The sequence below is a fragment of the Chiroxiphia lanceolata genome (genome assembly GCF_009829145.1).
Source record: "Chiroxiphia lanceolata isolate bChiLan1 chromosome W unlocalized genomic scaffold, bChiLan1.pri scaffold_46_arrow_ctg1, whole genome shotgun sequence".
NCBI lineage: Eukaryota > Metazoa > Chordata > Aves > Passeriformes > Pipridae > Chiroxiphia > Chiroxiphia lanceolata.
In genome coordinates this window covers 288,130-313,437 of record NW_022476501.1, presented here as the reverse complement: position 1 = coordinate 313,437, position 25,308 = coordinate 288,130, and the positions used below count along the sequence as shown (strand labels likewise).

Below are 25,308 nucleotides of genomic sequence, written 5' to 3'. Positions count from 1 at the left end.
CTCTTCCCATCCCCCACTCACCCCAGAGCTCCTCTCCCAAAGCCGGGGGGGCTCCCAGTAACACCAGAGCCCATAAAAGTCCCCCCAACAATGGGGTTAGGTGGGGTCCTGGGTGGGATTTGAGTTGGTTTGGGGGGTCCTTGAGGAGCTGTGGGTGTTTTAGGGGTGTCCCAGCACCTTTTGGGGTGTTCTGGGTGCCGTGTTGAAGGGCAGGTGCCCTCCCAAAGCCCCCAAAATCAGGGCAGGGTTTGGGGGGTCCCGGCTGGGCCCGAGGCCACGGGGAGGGGCTGCGGCCGCCGGCGGCTCAGGAGCTCTGTGGGGAGAGAAAAGGGGGTGAGAGCGGGGTGGGGGGACAGGGGGGACACCGGGATACACCGAGACCTGGACTGGAGCCAGCGGGACCAGAACTGGGGCAACAGGGATCATACTGGGAGCAACTGGGAGCATGTTGGGGGCAACTGGGATATACTGGGAGTGTCTGGGAGTGAGTGGAACCATAATAGGGGTGAATGGGAGCAACTGGAACCACGCTGGGGGCAACTGGGATCATCCTGGGAGCAGCTGGGCCCCTGCTGGGCTCATGCTGGGATCTTACAGGGGGCAACTGGGTCAATCCTAGAGGCAACTGGTACCATGCTGTGGAATACTGGAATCATACTGGGATCACAGTGGGAGCAGCTTGGCCCATGCTGGGAGCCGCTGGGGCCACAGTCAGGGTGACTGAGGTTATACTGGGAGTGACTGGGAGCATTCTGAGGGCAGTTGGGACCATGCTGGCACAACTGGGATATACTGGGAGCAAGTGGGATCATACTGAAACTGACTGGGATCATAGTGGGAGTGACTAGGACCAAACTGGGAGTGACTGGGAGTGGCTGTGAACAACTGGGATCATGCTGGAAGCTACTGGGAGCAACTGGGAGTGAGTGGGACCACAGTGGCAGCAACTGGGATATACTGGGAGAGACCAGGAGTGACTGGGATCATACTGGGACTGACTGGGAGTGTACTGGGAGTGACTGGGAGCGTGCTGAGGTCGACTGGGATATACTGGGAGAGACTGGCAGTGCCAGGGGTCATACTGGGAGCTACTGGAGTCATAGTGGGGTGACTGGGAGCAAGTGGAACCCTGCTGGGGGCCAATGGCTTTATACTGGGAGTGCCAGGGCATGTCTGGGTTCATACTGGGTGTGAATGCCACTATCTAGGGTGTCACTGGGATCATACTGGAGTCATACTGGGAGGGACTGGAACTACAGTGGGGCAACTAGGAGCAACTGGAACCATGCTGGGGGTGACTTGGATTGTTCTAGGAGAGACTGGGATCATACTGGTAATGACTGGGAGCATGCTGGAGACAACTGGGATATACTGGGAGTGGCTGGGAGTGACAGGAATCATTCTGGGAGTGACTGGAAGCACAGTAGGGGTGAATGGGAGCAACTGGGACCACACTGGAGGCAACTGGGATCATACTGGGAGCAGCAGGGCCCCTACTGGGTTCCTGCTGGGGTCTTACTGGGAGTGACTTCAATAATACTGGGAGTATGTGAGAGGGACTGCAGCCATACTGGGGATGATTGGGATCAAACTGGATTCGTACTGGGAGTGTCTGGAAGTTCCTGGGATCACACCAGGCGTGACTGGACTCATACTGGGATCATACTGGGAGCAACTGGAACCAGGCTGGGGGCAACTGGGATCCTACTGGGAGTGACTGGGATCACTGTGGGAGTAACCAGGACCATACTGGAACCATCCCGGGAGTGACTGTCAGTGACCGGGACCATACTGGGACTAACTGGAACTACATAGAGGGGAACTGGGAGCAACTGGGATCATGCTGGAAGCAAGTGGGAGTGACAGGGTGCATTCTGGAGGCAACTGGTATAGACTGGGAGTGACTGGGATTGTACTGATGGGAACTGGAAGCATCCTGGGGCAAGTGGAAGTAACTGGGTATGACTGTGAGCATGCTGAGGGCAACTGGGATATACTGGGAGAGTCTGCAACCATCCTGGGGGTGACTGGGACCACACTGGGGGTGACTTGGACCATACGGGGGGCAACTGGGAGTGACTGGATGTAAAAGGGGGCAACTGGGATTGGCTTGGGACCATGATGAGGGAAGATTGGGACCATACTTGGATTGACTGGATCTCTGCTGGAGGCAACTGGGAACAGCTTGGCCCCATGCTGGGGACAACTGGACCCACAGTGAGGGTGGCTGGGGTCATACTGGGAGTGACTGGGAGCATTCTGAGGGCAGTTGGGACCATGTTGGTGCAACTGGGATATACTGGGAGCAAGTGGGATCACGCTGGAGGTGACTGGGATCATAGTGGGACTGACTAGGAGCACACTGGGAGTGGCTGTGAGCAACTGGGATCATGCTGGAAGCATGGAAAAGAGATTTCTTCCTTAAAAGCCTCCTTTTGGCCCAAGAACCCTCGGTGCCATGGCAGATGTTTCCTGCGGTGTTTGAGCATTCCCAGGAGCACAAATCCACAGGGATCTGCTGCAAAGTCGCCTCTAGAAAGGCCAAAGCAGCCAAGGGGGAGTTTTGTAGCCAAACCCAACCAGGTCTGTGTTTCCTGGTTCACCAACTCTGCTCTTCTCCCTCCTCTGAGGTGGGATGGGAGCAGTGCTGAGACCCAAAAAGCTGCCAGAAACACCCCAAAAAAGTTGCCAGAACCCCCCCAAAATTAACGAGCCCCCTACAAATTCCAAGCAGATCCCGTCCTTCCCTCCTTGTGCTTTGCTGCTGGTTAAAAGCAGGTTGGAAATACAATCCTATCTATTATTCTTGTTACACCAAATATTGATCTAATATGATAATGTTAATTAAACTTTACCATATGTGTGCAGGTGACTCCTCGCAGGGGGTTTGTGCAGGAGGAGGCTCTGGGGTGGCTCCTCCAGCCTCAGCCACTCCCCCCAGGGCAGTGACGGTGAGGAGCAGCCCTGTGATGAGCCCGGTGACCCCCATGGGCACCTTTTTGTCCTTGATGGGCCTGAGGCTGAAATGTGGGGACAAAGCCCATGGAAGGGGCACAAAGAGCACCCCACAGGGTCCCTTCCCCAGCTCCCAGCACAGCCCCAGGCCCGTGGGGGGCTCCAGGCTCAGTTGGGGGGATCCCAGTGCTGTCAGCGGCACCCAAGGAGTTTTGGGGCTGCATCCCCCCCGTGCCCCCTTCCAGTACGGGATGGGCACCCCCCAGCCCCACAGCTTGCCAAGCCCTTTGCCCTTCCTTCCCTGCTCCTCCCCGGCAGGAACTGGCCTGTTGGAGGGGACTGGCAGCATTTGGGCTGGGCCAGGCTGTGCCAAGGAGCTGCTGCCAGGCCATGGAGGGTCGGGCTGAGGGGAGGAGGCCGGAGCCCCCAGGCTCTGGCACTGGGGAGGCCCTGGGGCGCCTCTCTGGGCTCTGGGGCCTGGAGATTTCTCTGCCCTGGGCCAGGCCATGGCAGAGGCCCCTGGGGGGTGCCCACACCCAGCACTGCCCCAACAAGGCCTCTGAGCAGGGCTGCCCTCCAAGCACCCCCTGCCCAGGCCACAAAGACCTGGAACAAACCAGCCCCTCCGGCCCCTGCCAAAGTGGCCCCAAACACACCCAGGGGAGGCCCCAGGAGGCCCCAGGAGGGGACAGAAACCCCCCACATTTCTTTGGGTGGCCTGGATCACAACCCAAAGGGTTCCACACCTGGTTTCCTTTGCAACCCAACTGCTTTAAAATAAATGCTCTCTCTCTCTCTCTCTCTCTGCAAACACGGATCATCCAGGATTGGTTCACTTTAATTCACTCCAAGGGATACAAGAATCAAACAAAGGTTCCTCCAGCCTGGCAGGGTGGGCTGTAACACTCCCCCGTGGCTTTTGGAACTGATTTAGTGCCCACACACACTAAACTCAAGCACAGCTTTGAAACAACCTCCCCAAAAGAGGAGCTGCTTTTCCTGGTGCCTCCCTCCGCTCTCCGCTGCAGCAGCTCCATCGCAGCAGCCCAGTCTGTGCAAACCAAGCCAGTTCCTGCTCAGGCCGGGAACTGGGCAGTGCCAAATGCCTGATTTGGGGCACTTTCCTGCCAGGAAAGTCAAACCCCCTTTTCCCTTCAGCGGCTTGAGGTGATTGGAGCCTTCAAAGCACCAGGACTGGCTTTGTTTTCCCAAATCAGCCTTGGCTCCTGCTGGCTCTGTGTGCCCTGGGAAGGTGTTGTCTCAAGGACTTGCACAGCTCCGAGGGGTTTTCAGTCCCAGACCCCCAGGTCACCCCCCAAGGTTCTGGACGGCCCTTCAGACCCATCTGACCCCAAAGTGAAGCCCCACCTTTGTGCCATGGGCCCTCTTGGGATGTCACAGCCTGTCCCCTCCATTCCAGAATGGCTGCTGGAAACCAAAACACCAATGTCTCACAGCCCCCAGTGCAGCCCAACCCCTGTGCCATGGGCCCCATTGTGATGTCACGACCTGTCCTCTCCATTCCGGAATAGCCCCTGGCAACCAAAGAACCAACCCCCCACAAGGTCAGAATGCAGCCCCACCCGTGTGCCATGGGCCCCTTTGGGATGTCACAGCCTGTCCTCTCCATTCTGGAATAGCCCCTGGCAACCAAAGAACCAACCCCTCACACCCCCACAGTGCAGCCCCACCCGTCTGCCACGGGACTCTTGGGGATGTCCCGGCCTTTCCCCCAGCAAAGAAAGCCTGCAACCTTTGGGTTTCACATGCCCCAGGGGGGCCACCCTGGGCACTGCATGGGCAGCAAGAGCTTTCTGTCCTGGCCCTTTTTGTCTGGCAGGAATCTTCAGCTCTGTTCGCTTTGGTCAGTCAGACTGGCAATTTCAGCGCAGGGCTCCTGCAAGCCAAGGACAGCCCTGCCCTCCAGCAAAGAAACCCCTTACCCTCAGGCTCTTCTTCTGTTCCTTAAAACACAACCTGCAGGGGAGTTTTCTGGGATCTCTTCTCTTGGCAATTGGCAAGATAGACCCGCTCCCATGTTTAACACCTCAGGCAAAACCACCCTTTGAACACCTTTGCCAACCCTCCCCAACCTTTCCCAAAGCCCAGAGTTTACAGGCGTCCCGTAATTCTGGCCCAATCTCACCCAAGCCCACAAACCAGGACAGAAACCTCTCAGCCGCACGCTGCCTCCTTCCCATTGCTGTGCCTTCTGTGCAGGCCAAAGGCCTTCAAACCAAGGACCCAAAATTCATGGCCTGTTCTTTTTCCCACAAGAGAAGGCGTGCTGAACTCTCCAGACCAGGGAATTGGAAGATCTCCCCCAAACTCCTTTGCTACACGCTGCAGGGCCAACGATTCCTCTGCTCTGCCCTGTCGGCGCTGCTTTGTCTCATCTGGGTCCCCAGAAACTGTCAGCCAAAGCCGGGCAATAAAATCTCGCAGCAGTTGGTTGGCTTCCAGAGGTGACCCTACTTCATTCAGCACTGAAGGGACACAACAATTGCTCTCGAACACCTGGACATCAGTTCTCAAAACTTGGAACTCTTTTGACATTTGAGCAGACAAAAGAATTCCTGTCCATTGGCTTACCAGTTCTCGGCAGGAATTCTTCTTCTCTCTTCCATTGGCTCTTGATTTCTCACTTTGCATGAGACTTAGTCCACAATTGTTGTCCTTTTCTTGTCTTTTCCCTAGATAGGGAGAGCCTCAGGAACTGTCTGGGTTAGTTTTGTCTTCGTCTCTGGTTTCTCTCAGGGTCTTTGTGGTTTAGAAATTCTGCCTTCTTGGTGTCCAGGTCTCCAAAAGAGATTTCTCTGCCAGGTCTCTGACCATTGAAATATGGCAGGCCTTCAACTTTGACTTTGTTTTTCTAACAAATGGCCATGGCCCAGAACTTGTCCATCCCCCATTGGCTATTGCCCCCATTCAATCTCCTGCCAGCAGTTTCTCCCCACTGCTGGCTGGGCTCCTTTGTCAAGCACTAGAACTTGTTGGGGAACGGGCCCAGTCCTGTTGCCTATTTTTGGTGGGGATGTGCAGGAGGGCATTGAGTCTTCCATGAGCAAAGTGGCAGAGGACCCCAAGCTGGCTTGCAGTGTGGATGTGCTGGAGGGTAGGAAGGCTGTGCAGAGGGACCTGGACAGGCTGGAGCTCTGGGCCGAGCCTGTGGGCATGAGGTTCAAGAGTGCCTTTGGGGCCTTTGGGGCCTCTGGCCACAATAACCCCCTGCAGCTCCAGGCTGGGGGCAGAGGAGCTGCAAAAGGGTCCCTGTGGGAGAGCCCTGGGGGTGCTGGTGGACAGAGGCTGAACCTGAGCCAGCGGGTGCCCGGGTGGGCAAGAAGGCCAAGGGCAGGCTGGCCTGGATCAGAAAGAGTGTGGCAGCAGGAGCAGGGCAGGGATGCTTCTGCTGGACTGGGCACTGGTGAGGCCACAGCTGGAGTGCTGTGTCCAGCTCTGGGCCCCTCAATTGAGGGAGAAGCTTGAGGGGCTGCAGTGGGTGGAGAGCAGGGCAATGGAGCTGGGCAAGGGTCTGCAGTGCATGTGCTGTGAGGAGCAGCTGAGGGAGCTGGGCTTCTCCAACCTGGAGAAGAGGAGGCTCGGGGCTGACCTTCTCCCTGTCCACAACTTCCTGACAGGAGGCTGGAGCCAGGTGGGGGTCAGCCCCTTCTGCGAGGCAACAGGCCATAGGACAAGAGGACACGAGGACCTGCCTGTCAGGGGCTGTTTGTCAGGGACAGGAGCAGGACTTTTTGGAGAGAAAGAGGGATTAGGTATTGAAATGGACTGCGCAGGGAGGTGGTGGAGTCACCGTCCCTGGAGGTGTTTAAGCAAAGACTGGCCATGGCCCTGAGTGCCGTGCTCTGCTTGACGTGCTGGGGATGGGGCGTAGGCTGGACGCCGGTTGATCTCCCAAGTGTCTGCCAAGCTCAGGGACTCTGGGCTTCTGTGGCAGCCCAGCCTTTGGGGACAGCGTGCTGGTGGCTCAGAGGCTGCGTCCTTGCCTTGCCTTGCCCATCTCCTGGCTGCCAGGCAAGGGCCTTGTGACATCACAGCCTCTGTGGAACAGCGCGGGGGCTGAAAAGTGTCAGCGCTGCGTCCCCGTGCCCAGAGCCTGGGCAGAAGTCGGCTGGCAGGGACGGGCAGAGACTGTGCAGAGGTGTCAGCTCGTCCCGCAGCAGCATCATGCCCAGCCAGGGCATCTCCTGGCTCCTCAGGCTCTCGGTGCTCCTGCTCTTGCCTGGCCCACTGGAGCCTTGCAGCCGTGCCACAGGTGCCATTGGTGAGAAGCGGGCTTTTCCTTGGATGGCCCCTTGGCAGAAAAGGCAGGAGAGGCTGGAGAGAGGGGAAGGAGGGGGGTCAGGCCGCTGGGATGGTGCCGGCGGGCCGTGAGCCCGAAAGCAGCAAGGCCTTGGGCCCAGACGGTGTCAGGCGGGGACTGAGAGTCCCCAGGGAGGAGGAAAGCTGGGCAGGCCCCAAGGCTGCTGGGCCTCTTCCTTGGCAGCCCTTTGGCCAAGGCCCCCAGGCAGAGGTGGGGCTCAGCCCCTGCCCAGCAATGGGGCACAGGCTGAGCCCCAGGGACACCAGAGCCAGAGCCTGAGCTCTTCTTCCTGCACCATCTGCCTGGGGCAGCCCAGCCAGGCCTGAGTCTCTCCAGGAGAGGCCAAGCCCAGCCAGAGAGGGCTCAGCCCTCTGAGGCTGCACTCACTGCAAAGGGAACAAAACATGGGCCCAGAGGACATCCTGCCCCCAAATGGAGAACTGGAAAGGTCAAGAATAAAAAAGTCACCCCCCTCCATTAGTCAAGAAATGTTCAGATCTCTTTCCTAAAAGCCTCCAGGACTCGGTCACCCAATTTTCTCTCTGACAAGGGTTTTTCCATGGTTCCACTCAACTCCCAGCCCGCCCAGGATCACTTTTGGGGTCCCAACCCCCACTTTTCCCCCCTCTCCCATCCCTTACCCATCATCTCCCAATCCCCAGCCCCCTCATGCTCACTTTGGGGGTTCCACCTTCCCGTTTCCCCCACCTTTCTTACCTCTCCCACCCCTTTTCCATCAGCCCCCAATTCTCAGTCTCGCTCCCCCTCCACTTTTGGGGGGTCCCACTCTCCTCCCACTCACTTTGGGGTCCCACCACCCCTTTCATCCCCTCTGACTCACTGACCCCCCCTTCCCAACACCCTCTCTCACCTGAGAGCTCCTCGCCTGTAGTCGGGGGTGCTCCCAGTAACACCAGTGCCCATAAATGTCCCCCCCAAAAAAAGGGTTAGGTGGGGTCCTGGGTGGGCTCTGAGTGAGTTTGGGGGTTCCTTGGAGCATGGCCCCACTGGCTCCCAATTCCCTACTATGTAGTTCCACTTACTCCAAGTATGATCCTGGTCACTGACAGTCACTCCTAGGATGGTTCCTGTATGGTCCTGGTCACTCCCACTAGGATCCCAGTCACTCTCAGTCACTCCCACTAGGATCCCAGTCACTCCCAGTCACTCCCAATACGATCCCAGTCACTCCCAGGCACTCCCAATAGGATTCCAGTCACTCCCAATAGGATCCCAGTTGCCCCCAAGGTGGTCCCAGTTGCTCCTAGTCCCCCCCAGGATGGTTCCTTTCCCTCTCAGGGACTCCCAGTCGGAGTCCAGTCTGGCCCCAGGCACTTTCAGTCACTGCCTGGACGATGCCATTTGCCCCTGCATGGTCCCAGTTGTTCCCAGGATGATCCCACTATGAGTCCAGTCCTCCCCAGTATGATCCCAGGAACTTCCAGACACTTCCAGTACGAATCCAGTTTGATCCCAGTCATCCCCAGTATGGTTGCAGTCCCTCTCACATACTCCCAGGAGTATTGCAGTCACTCCCAGGATGATCCCTGTCAGTCCCAGTGTGATCCCAGTATGAGCCCAGCAGGGGCCCGGCCGCTCCCACTCTGATCCCAGTTGCCCCCAGCATGGTTCCAGTTACTCCCATTAACCAATTCTCTGGTTCCAGTAACTCCCAGTATGATCCCAGCCACTCCCAGTACGATACCACTCTATCCTAGGAGAATCTAAGTTACCCCTGGATGGTCCCAGTTGCTCCCAGTCACCTCACTACAGTTCCAGTCCCTCCCAGTATGATCCCTGTCACTGCCACTCTCTCCCAGTCTCTCCCAGTCGACCTCAGCATGCTCCCAGTCACACCAATTATGCTCCCAGTCAGTCTCAGTGTGGTCCTAGTCACTCCCAGTATGACCCCAGTTATCCCCAGTGTGGTCACAGTTGCTCCCAGTTCCTCCCATGTGATCCCAGTTGCTCCCAGTTGCCTCCACCACAGATCCAGTCAAACCAAGTACAATCCCAGTTCCCCTCTGCAGGGTCCAAATCATTCCCAGTGTGGTCCCAGTCACCCCCAGGATGGCTGCAGACACTCCCAGTAGATCCCAGTTGCCCTCAGCATGCTCACAGTCACACCCAGTTACTTCCACTTACCCCAGGATGCTTCCAGTTCCCATCAGTACCATCCCAGTCACTCCCAGTCTATGCCAGTTGCCTCCAGCATGCACCCTGTCACTCCCAGTCACTCCCTGTTTCTTCCAGGATGATCCCAGTTGCTCCAAGTATGTCCCCAGTTGGCTTCCAGCATGGTCCCACAGGCTCCCAGTTCCCCTCTGGGTAGTTCCACTCACTCCCAGTATGATCCTGGTCACTGACAGTCACTCCCAGGATGGTTCCTGTATGGTCCTGGTCACTCCCACTAGGATCCCAGTCACTCCCAATACGATCCCAGTCACTCCCAGGCACTCCCACTAGGATCCCAGTCACTCCCAATAGGATCCAGTTGTCCCCAAGGTGGTCCCAGTTGCTCCCAGTCCCCCCCAGGATGGTTCCTTTCCCTCTCAGGGACTCCCAGTCTGAGTCCAGTCTGGCCCCAGGCACTTTCAGTCACTGCCTGGACGATGCCATTTGCCCCTGCATGGTCCCAGTTGCTCCCAGGATGATCCCACTATGAGTCCAGTCACACCCAGTAGGACCCCAGGAACTTGCAGACATTTCCAGTACGAGTCCAGTTTGATCCCAGTCATCCCCAGTATGGTTGCAGTCCCTCTCACATACTCCCAGGAGTATTGCAGTCACTCCCAGGATGATCCCTGTCAGTCCCGGTGCGATCCCAGTATGAGCTCAGCAGGGGCCCAGCTGCTCCCAGTATGGTTCCAGTTGCTCCCATTCACCCCTATTATGGTTCCAGTCATTCCCAGTATGATCTCTGTTGACCTCACCATGCTCCCAGTCACTCCCAGTATGCTACCAGTATGCTCCCACTATGATCCCAGTCACCTCCAGCATGATCCCACTTGCTCCCAGTATATCCCAGTTGCCCCAACATGGTCCCAGCTGCTCTCAGAATGCTCCCAGTCACTCCCAGTATGACCCCAGTCAACCTCACTCTGGCCCCAGTTGCTCCCAGCATGGGCCAAGCTCTCCCACTGTAATCCCAGCATGGTCCCAGTTGCTCCCAGTTCCTCCCAGTGTGATCCCAGTTGCTCCAAGTTGCCTCTGGGACTGACCCAGTTGCTCCCTGTAATATCCCAGTCTGATCCCAGGATGACCCCAGCAGGGGTTCAGCTGCTCCCAGTATGATCCCAGTTGCCCCAGTTCTGGTCCCGCTGGGTCCAGTCCAGGTCTCGGTGTATCCCGGTGTCCCCCCTGAGTTTGTGTCCCCCCCTGGCCCTGCTTTTATTCTGACCCCAGCCGGCTGCTCCCAGTGTTCCCAGAAAAGCTTCCCAGTTCTCCCCAGTCCTGCATACTCGAGGCAGGGGGAGAGAGCTTGTGGAGACCCCATTGGGGGAACCGTGGTTGGGTGGGGGGCAGAACCGGCCCCGGGATGGATCGGGAATTTCAATCCCCGTGTCACCCCTCCCCGTGTCACCCCGTTCTGGGGGGGCTCTGGGGGGGCACCTGCACCCCAACACGGCACCCAGCGCTCCCCAAAAGGGGCCGGGACCCCCCGACACCGCCCCCCAGACCCCCAAGGACCCCCAAGCCGCTCAGAGCCCACCCAGAGCCCCCAAAGCCCAACTGTGGGGAAACCTTTGTGGGCACTGGGGGTGCCGGGAGCCCCCCCGTGTGCGGGGTCAAGTCGTCGGTGTGCAGGCAGAGCCGCAGCGCCCAGCGGTCCCCAGCTGGAGCCCAGCGGCGCCCCCCCCTCGCCCCCAGCGCCCCCCGGGAGGGGAATTTGGGCAGGGGGGAGGGGGGGTCGTCTGCGGCCGGGCCCCCCCTTGGTGTCCCGGTCGTGGCGGCTGCGGCGGGGTCCGAGTGCGGTCGGGAGCGGGCAAGAGCCCAGCGCTGCCCCATGGCGACGTGCCCCAGGTGCAGCCCTGCTCCTGCGGCGGGAGGCCATGGCTTTGGGGGCAAGGGGGGGCAAGGGGGGGCCAAGGGGGGCCCAAGGGGGGCCCGAGGGGTCTGGTCCAGGGGGGGAAGGGCTGCAGGGGGCGGCTCCCGGAGGAGGAAATTCGGCCAAAGCGGCGGCCCAGGCGAGGGAGGAGCCGAGCGGGAGCGCAAAGAAGAGCAGCCCAAAGGTGCTGGCGGTGGCTCGGCAATGGCGGGGGGGGCGACAGCGGTTTGGGGGCCCCCCGTGAGAGCCGGGGGGGAATCCCGGTAGCCGCGGAGTGGGGAGAGCGGAGAGGGGCGATCCCGGAGCTGGGGGACCCCCGGAATGCTGGAGGGGGGGGAGCAGAGAGGGAGCGCCGGGCCCCTTAAGCGGGGGTCCCGGAGAGGGGGAAGGCCTTGGAGTGTGGAGAGGAGGGGGGGCCTTGAGGCGGGGTGGGAGCCGAGAGCGCCCAGAGGTTTGCGAGGCTGGGAGCCGAGAGAGGAGGGCCGGCCGGCCCCGGGAGGCAGAGTGGGGAGAAGTGAGCCCTGGGACCCCCCTGGCAACACTCAAGGGGACCCCGGCGAGTGGGAACCCCCCGGAGCCGCGGGACCCCCGTCAGGGCGGAGAAGGGGGACCCCCAATGCAGGCAGAAGTGCCATCAGGCCAGACAGGGGGGACCCCCTAACCCCAGAGAGCAGAGAGGGGGAATTCTGGGAGGGGTTTTTGGGCTGAATCTTTGTGTTCTGGGAGTTTTTATGGACACAAGATGCCCGGTGAGTCCTAGAGCTGGACTTGGGCAGGAGAAACACCCAAGGCAACGCACTCACCCCTTGTTTCCCCCCCCCATCAGGATTTCTGCTTCCCAAAGCTTGGGCGGATGGAGGAGGAGGCTGTGAGGAAGAGGAAGATGCCTTGGGCCCCCCAGGCAGGTGAGGAGGAAGTCAGTGCCCCTTTGGGTGGGTCTTTTGTGGCCGTCCTGCCGGGGCCGGAGTTGGGGAGATGTCCTTGGGCTTCCCTGTGGGCCGGAGGCAAATCCCCTGCGTGTCCTTGTTGCTTCCTGCCCCAGGCCCCGAGGTGAGGCCGGAGAGCGCGGAGGACAAATCCCCCCGTCAGAGCCTGGTGGGAGAGGCCGTTTTGAAGGGCTCCCCGGCGCAGGAAGGCAGCGGGGAGGAAAAGGGCCGGAGATGCCCCCGCAGGAGGGGCTCCAAAGCCAGCCCAGGGGGCTGTGAGGAGGAAAGAGCCAGCGTGTGCCGGGAAGGCGGCCGGAGCTTGAGGGGGAGCTGCGAGGTGGTGGTCCCTGAGCAGCCTCCCAGCAGGGAAAAGCCCTTCAGATGCTTGGAATGTGGGAAGAGCTTCAGCAAGAGCACTGACCTTCTCAAGCACCAGCACATCCACAGTGGGGAACGGCCCTACACGTGTGGGGAATGTGGGAAGAGCTTCAATCAGAGCTCCCACCTGCTCCGACACAAGGTGATCCACACTGGGGAAAAGCCCTACACGTGTGGGAAATGTGGGAACAGCTTCAGCCAGAAGTCCTGCCTGATCCGCCACCAGATCCTCCACACTGGAGAACAACCTTACACGTGTGGGGAATGTGGGAAGAGCTTCAACCGGAGAGGCAGCCTCCACACCCACCTGGGCCTGCACTCCAGGGAACGGCCCTACAAGTGTTTGGAATGTGGGAAGAGCTTCAGCCGGAGCTCTGGCCTGCTCCAGCACCAGAAGATCCACAGTGAGGAACGGCCCTACAAGTGCCCCAAGTGTGGGAAGAGGTTTAGGATCAGCTCCCATCTCCTCATGCATGAACAGACACACACGGGGGAGAGGCCCTTCCGCTGCAGCGACTGCGGGAAGGGCTTCAAACGCAACTCCCACCTCGTCATCCACCGTCGCATCCACACCGGGGAGAGGCCCTACAAGTGTGACGAGTGTGAGAGGAGCTTCACCGTGAGCTCTGCCTTGACCTACCACCAACGGACCCACCAGTAATGGAAGGCCTCTGAGTGCCCCGACTGCGGGAAGAGCTTCGGCCGCTGTTCCAACTCCATCAGCCATCGGAGGACCCGCGTTGGATGATCCACAGAGACCCCCGTTGGGCACAGACCTGGTGACCAACATTCCAGGTGATCCATGTTGGGCACAGACCTGGTGACCCACATTCCAGGTGATCCAAGCTGGGCAGTGTATTGGGGCCTCAGGGAGAACATATTTAAGGAGGAAAATGTCCTTGTGCAGATGGAATTGGGTGCAGAGAGGAGCAGAGTGGGAATAGGGGAGAGGAACAGCTCTGCAGACCCCCAGGGCAGTGCAGGAGGAGGGGCAGGAGGTGCTCCAGGCCTGGAGCTGAGATTCCCCTGCAGCCCAAGGAGGAGCCCACGGCGGAGCAGGGGATGCCCACAAAGAAGGATGTGAGCCCGTGGGAAGCCCGTGCTGGAGCAGAGTCCCTGCAGCTGCTGCGGCCCCAGAGAGCTCCAAGGGTCTCATCAGCACTGCTGGTTATGGGGCCACACAGAGGGGCTTTAGGCACAGAAATTGTCCTTCCTGGCCCTAATGCAGTTCTGTGACTTTCTCTGAAAGTTGGAGAACAAAAATAGGATTCCACTTGGGTTGTTTTTCAGGTTGTTCATTAAAAAAGCAGGAGCTTGTTGTCTCAAGGACTTGCACAGCTCCGAGGGGTTTTCAGTCCCAGCCCCCCAGGTCACCCCCCAAGGTGCTGGACGGCCCTTCAGACCCACCTGAGCCCACCCCCCGTGTGCCCACCCTGTGCAGGGCAGCTCATGGAGCCCCCGGGACAGGGGATGGTGCCTCTGGACCTGCCTCCTGAGGGGCTTCTGCCACCCCTGGGGGGCACAGAGGGGACAGGGGCACCCTCAGCTCCTCCTGCCACGAGCTGAGCTGGGACAACAGCCCGAGCTCCCGGGGCCTGGGCAGGTCCTGCTCCCTCCTGGGGCTTTGCCTGGATGCTCCTGTGCTCCTCAAATAAAAACACAAAAAGCTCATAATCCCCCAAGGGCCCAGCAGTCACAGCTCTCCTCAGCAAAGCAAAACTGGTTCCATAGGAGTGATTTGTGGAATATTTATAAGGAAAAAAAGTCAAAAAACCAGACCAAGGATCAACTGACAGAGACTAAAATACCTGTGGATGCTGCTGTTGAGTCACTGGCAACTGCAAAGTGTTTCTATACTTACTAAAACTATATAACCCCCCCATCAATGTCCAGCAGGTGTTATTGGCATCACTAATGTAAATAAAATTAGTACTGGGCTGGTACTTCCCCAGGTGAGAACCCTCTGTCTGTGTTTGCAAAGGGAAGACCCCAAAGGATGATTTTTTTCTCCTGTCCCAATGCTTGAATTTTTAATAAGGTTTAATTGATGTTGTGTTTTGTTCCTGTCCCCGAGCCCCAAATTCCTCCTGGTGGGGCAGCCCCACCGAGTTTTGCAGCCGGGAAACCCGATCTGGGGGTTTGCTCCCTGTTCCTCAGGTGCTGGAACACAGCAGAGGGGCAGCGGGACCCCTCCAGCCCCGCCCCAAGAGCCCGTGGGGGCAACTCCCCGGGCAGCCCGAGGGACAGCGCCAGGGCGGCCGTCAGGGCCCCGAGGGGACAGCGGGGACAGTGGGGGGGCTGCGGCGAGGCCCCCCCACGGCTCTGGAATGGCAGATCCAGAATGGGGGTGGGGAAGGGGTGCGGAAAAAAGGGGGGGCTCGAGAGCACCCGTCACCCCCCAGAGCCCGAGGCAGGGTGTCCTGGGGCAAAGCCCTGGTGAGACCCCCCAAACCCCTGCAGCCCCCCCTGCACAAGGGGATACAGGGACTGGGAAAGGGATTGCAGGGGTTGTGGAGCTGGATACGGGGGTGCAGGGGGGTCCTGGAGCTGGGGAAGGAGATGCAGGGGGCTCTCAGTGCCTGGGAAAGGGGATTCAAGGGGAGCCCGGCGTCAAGGCAAAGGGGGGCTCCCAAAGCCCCTGCCAGGGGGGAGCGGGAGCTGGGGCAGGAGCTCCGTGGGGAGAGAAAAGGGGGGGACAGCGGGATGGGGGTCCCGGGGGGGCACACACGCTCCGGGGGGGACACACGACCCCCGGGGACCCCCCTCAGCTCCTCCCGTGGGCGGAGGCCGAGCCCCAGCCCAGGGAGACGAAGCCAAAGACGGAGCCGGGACCCCCGTCAGCATCTTGGGGGGGCGGGGGAGGCAGGACCCGGGAAACGGCGGCGGCTGCTGGGAAGGGACTGGGACGGACTGGGATGGACTGGGACAGACTGGGAAGGACTGGGACACTGGGATCACCAGGACCAGGACCCAGCAGGACCCCCTGGGAGCAGGATCTGAGCACACTGGGACCTTCCAGGGCCAGAACTGGGGCAACAGGGATCATACTGGGAACATACTGGGACCACACCGAGGGCCTACTGGGAGCAACTGGGAGCATGCTGGAGGCCACATGGGACATACTTGGATATACTGGGAGTGACTGGGATCCTACTGGCAGAAACTGGAACCTCACTGGGACAACTGGATGTGCCTGGGAATGACTATGAGCCTGCTGTGGGCTCTACTGGGCTCTACTGGGAGTGTCTGTAACCATAGTGGGGGTGACTGGGACCACACTGGGAGCAACTGGGATCATGTGGGGGGGAACTGGGACCATACTGGGGATGATTGGAAGTGGCTGTGAGCAACTAGGTTCATGCTGGAAGTATTGGGATAAACTGGGAATGAGTGGGACTCACTGGGGGAAGCTGGGAGAGGCTGGGGCTAACAGGGATCATGCTGGTTATGACTGGGATATTCTGCCTAAAGCCCCTCTGTGTGGCCCCATAACCAGCAGTGCTGAGTGAGACCCTTGGAGCTCTCTGGGGCCGCAGCAGCTGCAGGGACTCTGCTCCAGCACGGGCTTCCCACGGGCTGCATCTGACCCCCCAGGGTTCTGGGGATAGGCTGTGACCCCACAAAGGAGCCCTTGGCACACGGATGGGGTTGAACTGTCACCTGGTGGGGGATTGGTTCTTTGGTTTCCGGAGGCTATTGCGGAATGGAGAGGATAGGCCAGAATGGAGAGGACAACAAAAGGGCCCAAAGCACATGGGTTGGTCTGCACTATGGTGTGGGCTGTTGGCTCTTTGGTTGCCAGGGCCTATTCTGGAATGGAGAGGACAGGCTGTGACAAGAAGTGCCTGTCAGAACTGCACAGAGGGACGCACAAGAATCTTCTGTGGGCATATTCTCTGCTCTGCCCTGCACACCCTAGTGGTGGGGGCAAAACACAGCCTCTCTGCTTCCCTCTCCTAAGGGACTTGTTCTTAGACATCCCTTTCCCCTACGCTCCTTTTAAAAGCCCTCCTGGCAATTGCCAAGCCTGGACCTGGCTCTCATCCCCTCTCTGGCTCCGAGCCCTCAACTTCTCTTGCCGAGAGCTGGGCCTGGCAACCCCCCTGCCAAAAGCACGGCCCTTGGGCTGCCTCGCAGGTTCCTGCAGTCGCCCCAGGCCCTGCCCGAGGCCCTCCCATCAGGGGCTGGGCCCTGGGGGCCGGGGGAGAACCCACCCGCGGCTTGGCCCTTCTTGCCCAGCCCTGCTCTGGCCCAGCCTCCTCCCCCCTGCACACTCTCCACTGCCACAGCCTGCGCTGGGGCAGCACTTCCTTCTTGGGCCCTTGCCAGCTGCCCCCATGGGGACACTTCCATTTGCTGGGCCAGGCCCCACAGGCAATCCCAGCCAGTCCTGCCCCTCGGCCCCAGCCCGGCTCACTGACTCCTGGGGGCCCCTGGAAGCCAAGAGCCAAAGGCTGACCCCTGCAGAGTGCAGCCCCACCCATCTGCCCTGGGGCCCCAGGGCTTCCCTTTCCCAAGCAGCCCCTGCAAAGCCTTGTCCCAGAGAAAATTGGCTGACCGAGTCCTGGAGGCTTTTAGGAAAGAGGTCTAAACATTTCTTAAACAATGGAGGGGGATGACTTTTTATTCTTGACATTCCCTGTTCTCCATTTGGGGGCAGGATGTCCTCTGGGCCCATGTTTTGTTCCCTTTGCAGTGAGTGCAGCCTCAGAGGGCTGAGCCCTCTCTGGCTGGGCTTGGCCTCTCCTGGAGAGACTCAGGCCTGGCTGGGCTGCCCCAGGCAGATGGTGCAGGAAGAAGAGCTCAGGCTCTGGCTCTGGTGTCCCTGGGGCTCAGCCTGTGCCCCATTGCTGGGCAGGGGCTGAGCCCCACCTCTGCCTGGGGGCCTTGGCCAAAGGGCTGCCAAGGAAGAGGCCCAGCAGCCTTGGGGCCTGCCCAGCTTTCCTCCTCCCTGGGGACTCTCAGTCCCTGCCTGACACCGTCTGGGCCCAAGGCCTTGCTGGTTTCGGGCTCACGGCCCGCCGGCACCATCCCAGCGGCCTGACCCCCCTCCTTCCCCTCTCTCCAGCCTCTCCTGCCTTTTCTGCCAAGGGGCCATCCAAGGAAAAGCCCGCTTCTCACCAATGGCACCTGTGGCACGGCTGCAAGGCTCCAGTGGGCCAGGCAAGAGCAGGAGCACCGAGAGCCTGAGGAGCCAGGAGATGCCCTGGCTGGGCATGGTGCTGCTGCGGGACGAGCTGACACCTCTGCACAGTCTCTGCCCGTCCCTGCCAGCCGACTTCTGCCCAGGCTCTGGGCACGGGGACGCAGCGCTGACACTTTTCAGCCCCCGCGCTGTTCCACAGAGGCTGTGATGTCACAAGGCCCTTGCCTGGCAGCCAGGAGATGGGCAAGGCAAGGCAAGGACGCAGCCTCTGAGCCACCAGCACGCTGTCCCCAAAGGCTGGGCTGCCACAGAAGCCCAGAGTCCCTGAGCTTGGCAGACACTTGGGAGATCAACCGGCGTCCAGCCTACGCCCCATCCCCAGCACGTCAAGCAGAGCACGGCACTCAGGGCCATGGCCAGTCTTTGCTTAAACACCTCCAGGGACGGTGACTCCACCACCTCCCTGCGCAGTCCATTTCAATACCTAATCCCTCTTTCTCTCCAAAAAGTCCTGCTCCTGTCCCTGACAAACAGCCCCTGACAGGCAGGTCCTCGTGTCCTCTTGTCCTATGGCCTGTTGCCTCGCAGAAGGGGCTGACCCCCACCTGGCTCCAGCCTCCTGTCAGGAAGTTGTGGACAGGGAGAAGGTCAGCCCCGAGCCTCCTCTTCTCCAGGTTGGAGAAGCCCAGCTCCCTCAGCTGCTCCTCACAGCACATGCACTGCAGACCCTTGCCCAGCTCCATTGCCCTGCTCTCCACCCACTGCAGCCCCTCAAGCTTCTCCCTCAATTGAGGGGCCCAGAGCTGGACACAGCACTCCAGCTGTGGCCTCACCAGTGCCCAGTCCAGCAGAAGCATCCCTGCCCTGCTCCTGCTGCCACACTCTTTCTGATCCAGGCCAGCCTGCCCTTGGCCTTCTTGCCCACCCGGGCACCCGCTGGCTTAGGTTCAGCCTCTGTCCACCAGCACCCCCAGGGCCTCTCCCACGGGGACCCTTTTGCAGCTCCTCTGCCCCCAGCCTGGAGCTGCAGGGGGTTATTGTGGCCAGAGGCCCCAAAGGCCCCAAAGGCACTCTTGAACCTCATGCCCACGGGCTCGGCCCAGAGCTCCAGCCTGTCCAGGTCCCTCTGCACAGCCTTCCTACCCTCCAGCACATCCACACTGCAAGCCAGCTTGGGGTCCTCTGCCACTTTGCTCATGGAAGACTCAATGCCCTCCTGCACATCCCCACCAAAAATAGGCAACAGGACTGGGCCCGTTCCCCAACAAGTTCTAGTGCTTGACAAAGGAGCCCAGCCAGCAGTGGGGAGAAACTGCTGGCAGGAGATTGAATGGGGGCAATAGCCAATGGGTGATGGACAAGTTCTGGGCCATGGCCATTTGTTAGAAAAACAAAGTCAAAGTTGAAGGCCTGCCGTATTTCAATGGTCGGAGACCTGCCAGAGAAATCTCTTTTGGAGACCTGGACACCAAGAAGGCAGAATTTCTAAACCACAAAGACCCTGAGAGAAACCAGAGACGAAGACAAAACTAACAGACAGTTCCTGAGGCTCTCCCTATCTAGGGAAAAGACAAGAAAAGGACAACAATTGTGGACTAAGTCTCATGCCAAGTGAGAAATCAAGAGCCAATGGAAGAGAGAAGAAGAATTCCTGCCGAGAACTGGTAAGCCAATGGACAGGAATTCTTTTGTCTGCTCGAATGTCAAAAGAGTTACAAGTTTTGAGAACTGATGTCCAGGTGTTAGAGAGCAATTGTTGTGTCCCTTCAGTGCTGAATGAAGTAGGGTCACCTCTGGAAGCCAACCAACTGCTGCGAGATTTTATTGCCCGGCTTTGGCTGACAGTTTCTGGGGACCCAGATGAGACAAAGCAGCGCCGACAGGGCAGAGCAGAGGAATCGTTGGCCCTGCAGCGTGTAGCAAAGGAGTTTGGGGGAGATCTTCCAATTCCCTGGTCTGGAGAGTTCAGCACGCCTTCTCTTGTGGGAAAAAGAACAGGCCGTGAATTTTGGGTCCTTGATTTGGAGGCCTTTGGCCTGCACAGAAGGCACAGCAATGGGAAGGAGGCAGCGTGCGGCTGAGAGGTTTCTGTCCTGGTTTGTGGGCTTGGGTGAGATTGGGCCAGAATTACGGGACGCCTGTAAACTCTGGGCTTTGGGAAAGGTTGGGGAGGGTTGGCAAAGGTGTTCAAAGGGTGGTTTTGCCTGAGGTGTTAAACATGGGAGCGGGTCTATCTTGCCAATTGCCAAGAGAAGAGATCCCAGAAAGCTCCCCTGCAGGTTGTGTTTTAAGGAACAGAAGAAGAGCCTGAGGGTAAGGGGTTTCTTTGCTGGAGGGCAGGGCTGTCCTTGGCTTGCAGGAGCCCTGCGCTGAAATTGCCAGTCTGACTGGCCAAAGCGAACAGAGCTGAAGATTCCTGCCAGACAAAAAGGGCCAGGACAGAAAGCTCTTGCTGCCCATGCAGTGCCCAGGGTGGCCCCCCTGGGGCATGTGAAACCCGAAGGTTGCAGGCTTTCTTTGCTGGGGGAAAGGCCGGGACATCCCCAAGAGTCCCGTGGCAGACGGGTGGGGCTGCACTGTGGGGGTGTGAGGGGTTGGTTCTTTGGTTGCCAGGGGCTATTCCAGAATGGAGAGGACAGGCTGTGACATCCCAAAGGGGCCCATGGCACACGGGTGGGGCTGCATTCTGACCTTGTGGGGGGTTGGTTCTTTGGTTGCCAGGGGCTATTCCGGAATGGAGAGGACAGGTCGTGACATCACAATGGGGCCCATGGCACAGGGGTTGGGCTGCACTGGGGGCTGTGAGACATTGGTGTTTTGGTTTCCAGCAGCCATTCTGGAATGGAGGGGATAGGCCGTGACATCCCAAGAGGGCCCATGGCACAAAGGTGGGGCTTCACTTTGGGGTTGTAGGGCGTTGGTTCTTTGGTTGCCAGGGCCCATTGCGGAATGGAGAGGATAGGCTGTGACACCACAAAGGAGCCCTTGGCACACGGATGGGGTTGAACTGTCACCTGGTGGGGGATTGGTTCTTTGGTTTCCGGAGGCTATTGCGGAATGGAGAGGATAGGCCAGAATGGAGAGGACAACAAAAGGGCCCAAAGCACATGGGTTGGTCTGCACTATGGTGTGGGCTGTTGGTTCTTTGGTTGCCAGGGTCCATTCCAGAATGGAGAGGATTGGTCATGACAAGTTGTGCCTGTCAGAACTGCAAAGATGGACCCACAAGAATCTTCTGTGGGCATATTCTCTGCTCTGCCCTGCACATCTTTGTGCTTGGGTCAAAACTCAGCCTCTCTGCTTCCCTCTCCTGAGGGACTTGTTCTTAGACCTCCCTTTCCCCTCCTGGCAATTCCCAAACCTGTACCCAGCTCTCATCCCCTCTCTGGCTCAGAGCCCTTGTACTGGGATGGAGTTGTGATGATATTTTTGGTCTGTATTTGGCCCCAGCCACCTGCAGTAGTTTATAGTTCTTCCTGCCAAGTTCACTGATAAAACACTAAATTTATCCTTGGAGGGAGAACTTCTGTATAAACTGTTTTAATTGGTCTCCTGTGATTGGTCAATGGCTCGTCAAGGGCATTTGGAGGAGAAAGTGATGATGAGGTGAGGAAGGCTCGCCCCCAGACTCAATTGGGAAAGATCCCAGGACTCACTGTGCCTGCGTGGGGGGATTTCCAAAGTTCTCACCCATGTGCAGAAGGGGGGCACTGACATAACCAAGGGGGTGGGATTGGGAACCCCTGACGGGGCGGTGCTGGCCACACCTCCCCTGGCAGGTGTGCTCAATGAACTGTATAAAAGCAGACACGTTTTCCGTGCTGGGGGTTGGCTCTACACGAAGGATAAAGTTGCTTTTAGCAGGGACACCTGCTGGAGTGGGAGCCTGCCCCCCCTTCGGAACACGCAGCTGCTGCAGAGAGGCTTCATTACTGGTTAGAGTGGGTAAGACTCTCTTATTAGTGACACCTGGGTGAGTAGGGTGTTGTGCCTTCCTTTTAGGTTCTTTTTGTTCACTTTTCTCCTCCCTAATCCCTTTCTCGAGTGCCTATTTTTTCACTGTTAGCCACCTTTCATAATAAATAGTTACTTTCTTAAGTAGCAACAGTGTCTAGTTTTTCACCTTCCAGTATCTCTCGGACCTTTTCCCTCCCTGATACACCGCATGTGCCTAAACCACCTTTCTCCAGGATTTTGTAGTTCTGAGAGTGTCCAAACCCCCCTGTTCCCAGGATTTTTAAGGTCTGAGAATATCCAAACCCCCCTGTTCCCAGGATTTCTGCAGTCTCGGAGTGTCCACATCCGTCTTTTGTGATATTTCGGGGTCAGGGAGTGTCCAAACCCTTCTGTTGCCAGGATTTTTGAAGCCCCTCCACTTCTCCACAGTCACCAGGAGTGCAGAGAACTGGGAAGCTTCACTGTGTGCGGGGAGCTGGGGCCGTGCTGGTGGGACTGGTGGTGCTGGGAGCCCCCCCGGCTGCGGGCGAGGAGCTGTGGGGTGAGCGGGGGGATGGTGGGAAAGGGGGGAAAAGAGGAGGAAAGAGGGGCTGATGTCCCACATCCTCCTTTTCCCCACCTTTCTGACCTCTCCCACCCCTTTCCCATCATTCCCCACTCCTCAGTCCCGTCTCGCCCCCATCCACTTTTGGGGGGTACCACTCCCCTCCCATTGAATTTGGGATTCCCAGCACCTCTTTTATGGGGTTTACGTGGGTCCTGGCACCTCTTGGGGTGCACTGGGTGCCCTGTTGGGATGCAGATGCCCCCACAACCCCCTCCATGAACAGGGTGACATGTGGAGGACTCAGGGGGTTCCCCATTCCTGATCCATCCTGGGGCCGGTTCTGCCCCCCTCAAACTCTGCTCCCCCCGTAGTTTCCTCCTAAGTCACCCCCAGCCCCTTCTCCCCAACAACCAGGACTGCAGAGCACTGAGAAGCTTTACTGGGAACACTGGGAAAAGCTGGGTGGGGTGAGAACAAAAGCAGGGAAGGGGGGGACAGGTGACCCCCCCCAAATCAGGGCAGGGTTTGGGGGGTCCCGGCTGGGCCCGAGGCCACGGGGAGGGGCTGCGGCCGCCAGCGGCTCAGGAGCTCTGTGGGGAGAGAAAAGGGGGTGAGAGCGGGGTGGGGGGACAGGGGGGGCCCAGAGGCTGTGGGAAAGCAAGGGGGGGACACGCCCCCCCTTTGGGGACCCCCCTTTACCTTCTCCCGCAGGTAGAAGCCGAGCCCCAGCGCCAGGAAGACCAAGCCCAAGACGAAGCCCCCGACCCCCACCAGGATCTTGCTGCGGACGGTGTCCGGTGGCATCTCTGGGGGGAGCCGGGGGGTTCAGCACCCCCAAAACCTCCTCCCACGCACCCCCCGGCACCCCACAGAGTCCGGCCCGCTCTCCCCCAGTCCACCCGGGGGTCCCTCCAACCTCCTGCCAGTCCCTTCCCAGCCCCTGCAGGGATCCCACCCAGCCCCTCCCAGACCCTTTAGGACCCTCCAACCCCCTCCCATCACCCCCAGCACCCACCAAACTCCCTCCCAGTGTCCCCCAGTTGCCCCCTTTCCCCCCCGGCCCCCCTGCCAGTGTGCCCCCGGGGCTGGGGGGGCCGGGCCGTACCCCAGTGCCGGCTGAGGGGGTGCTCCAGGCTGACATGCTCCACCTGGCAGCTGTAGGTGACCCCGCGCCGGGGGGGGATTTCCAGCAGCACCAGCACCTGGTAGCTCCAGTCCCCGTTGGGGACCACGTCGGTGGCCACCACGTGCTCCGGCAGCTCCTGCCCATCCTGGAACCACCTCACCTGCACCGGCGTAGGGTAGAAATCCATCACGGAGCAGAGCAGGCGGCCGGGGCCGGGCTGGGAGCTCGACGGCACCAGCGAGATGGACACGCTGGGGGGCACTGGGAGGGACGGGGGAGACACTGGGATGTGATGGGGGGCACTGGGAGAGAGGGCAGAGGACTTGGATGACATTGGTACGGATTGGGATGGCAGTTTGGAGGGTCTGGGAATAGACTGGGGTAGAAGGGGATTGGCTGGGGGGGCACTGGGAAGAGAGTTGGGTGATCTGGGAGTGAAGTGAGAGGGTCTGGGAGTCGAATGAGATTGTCTGGGATGGACTAAGAATGACTGGGTTGGACTGGGAATAACCGGGAAGGACTGGGAGGCTGAGTCGTGGTGAGGGAACTCTTTGCTTTGGGTCTGCCTGGCAACTGGAGCGTCATCAGAGAGACGCGCTGGGATTGGCTGAGGGGCGTGAGCTCGGTGGCCCCAGCGGGGTGGAGACGCGGGGGGCACTGGGAGAGACTGGGATGGGCTGGGATGGACTGGGAGGGAACAAAAGGCCACGGGTACGGGCACAGGGAGAGCTGAGGAGTCTGATGTGATTCCCAGGTAGGGTTTGAGGGGCTCCAGGGTCATTCCCGGGGCAGGGCCCGAGGGGACCCGCTCCGCCCCACGCTCACCTCTGCGGTTCACCAGGAACGGGGTGGACAACTCGTAGTTGTACCGGCAGTGCCTGTCCACTGCAGACCGTGCATACTCCAGATACTCCTGGTCGCTGTTCCACTGCTTGGCCAGGATCTCCCCAAAAGGGGTGTCCCCTACATAGACCCCCACATCGCTGTCGAAGTGCACGAACTGCTTCCGGTTGTAGATGTACCTGTCCACTAACCTCACCTGCTCGGTGCCGTTAATGAAGTAACACTCGGTTTTTCCTAGAAACTGGAACACCCCTGTGTGTGCAGGACACGGGTCAGGGGGTGCCCCATCCTCTCCCAGCAGACCCCAGCCCCAAAAGGGTGGGAGCTCAGGGGGTCACCGCGGACCCCCCTTTCCCATCCCCTCTGCCCCACGGACGCCCCAGCGCCAGCTCTTGGGTAGGGGAAATCCACCCTCCCTCGCACTCACTTTTGGGCCCCCCACACCCCCTTTTTTTCTCCCCTCTTTTCACCCCGTTTCCGCTGCCGCCCCATTCCCGCCCCCCCCGCTCACCCGACAGCTCCTCGCCCGCAGCCGGGGGGGCTCCCAGCAGCACCAGGACCGCCAGCACGGCCCCAGCTCCCCGCACACGCTCCATGCCCAGCGCCGGACAGCTGCTGACAGCCCCAAACCAGCCGGGCGGCGCCGTTTTGGTTTGTTTTGGACGCTCTTTGACCTTCTGAGGGTAAAGTCCGGGAACGGTTTTGCGTCGCGTCTTCCCGGCGACTGATGAGTCATCAGCGCGGCGCGCTGGGATTGGGCGCGGGCGGCGTGGGCGCTTTGGGATTGGCTGAGGGCCGTTGGGGGCCCCCGCGGCAGCCCCGGGGCTGGGGGGTTCGGGGGGGTCCGTAGGCTGCGGGGGAGGGGGGAGCTGAGGGCCCACCAAAAATGCCCAACCAGGGAGTGCAGAGAATTGGGAAGCTTTACTGGGAACACCCGGAGCAGTCGGCTGGTGTCAGAACAAAAGCAGGTACAGGGGGACACACGACCCCCCCAAAATTAACACGGGGATGGATTGAGGGGTCCAGGCTGGGCCCCCTCATCCCTCTAAGGACCCTCTAAA

General features: G+C 59.6%; 1 protein-coding gene across 3 annotated transcripts; it reads right to left on the bottom strand.

The window, feature by feature from the left end:
* LOC116781445 (class II histocompatibility antigen, B-L beta chain-like) lies at positions 1-24,893 on the bottom strand. Of its 3 annotated transcripts, none has more exons than XM_032677117.1 (5): positions 24,759-24,893; positions 24,230-24,499; positions 23,427-23,665; positions 22,978-23,084; positions 1-313 (listed from the first exon to the last, which is right to left on the bottom strand). In XM_032677117.1, the coding sequence occupies exons 1-5, from the start codon at positions 24,841-24,843 to the stop codon at positions 160-162; spliced, it is 855 nt and encodes a 284-aa protein (XP_032533008.1). In that variant the 5' UTR covers positions 24,844-24,893; the 3' UTR covers positions 1-159. The 3 variants fall into 3 exon arrangements, with proteins under 3 accessions (XP_032533008.1, XP_032533009.1, XP_032533010.1); XM_032677118.1 differs by having other exon boundaries at positions 240-313; positions 23,384-23,665; XM_032677119.1 differs by lacking the exon at positions 1-313 and adding an exon at positions 22,766-22,868 and having other exon boundaries at positions 23,384-23,665.
* Between the last annotated feature and the right edge of the window lie 415 nt (positions 24,894-25,308).

What these genes read in the sequence shown, in the direction of transcription:
- LOC116781445 (XM_032677117.1), bottom strand. Translation starts at nt 24,843, where the DNA reads ATGGAGCGTGTGCGGGGAGCTGGGGCCGTGCTGGCGGTCCTGGTGCTG. An exon ending in TGCGGGCGAGGAGCTGTCGG is followed by an intron (nt 24,500 to 24,758) that starts GTGAGCGGGGGG and finishes CTGCACACACAG; the next exon opens with GGGTGTTCCAGTTTCTAGGA. An exon ending in GTTCCTGGTGAACCGCAGAG is followed by an intron (nt 23,666 to 24,229) that starts GTGAGCGTGGGG and finishes CGTCCCTCCCAG; the next exon opens with TGCCCCCCAGCGTGTCCATC.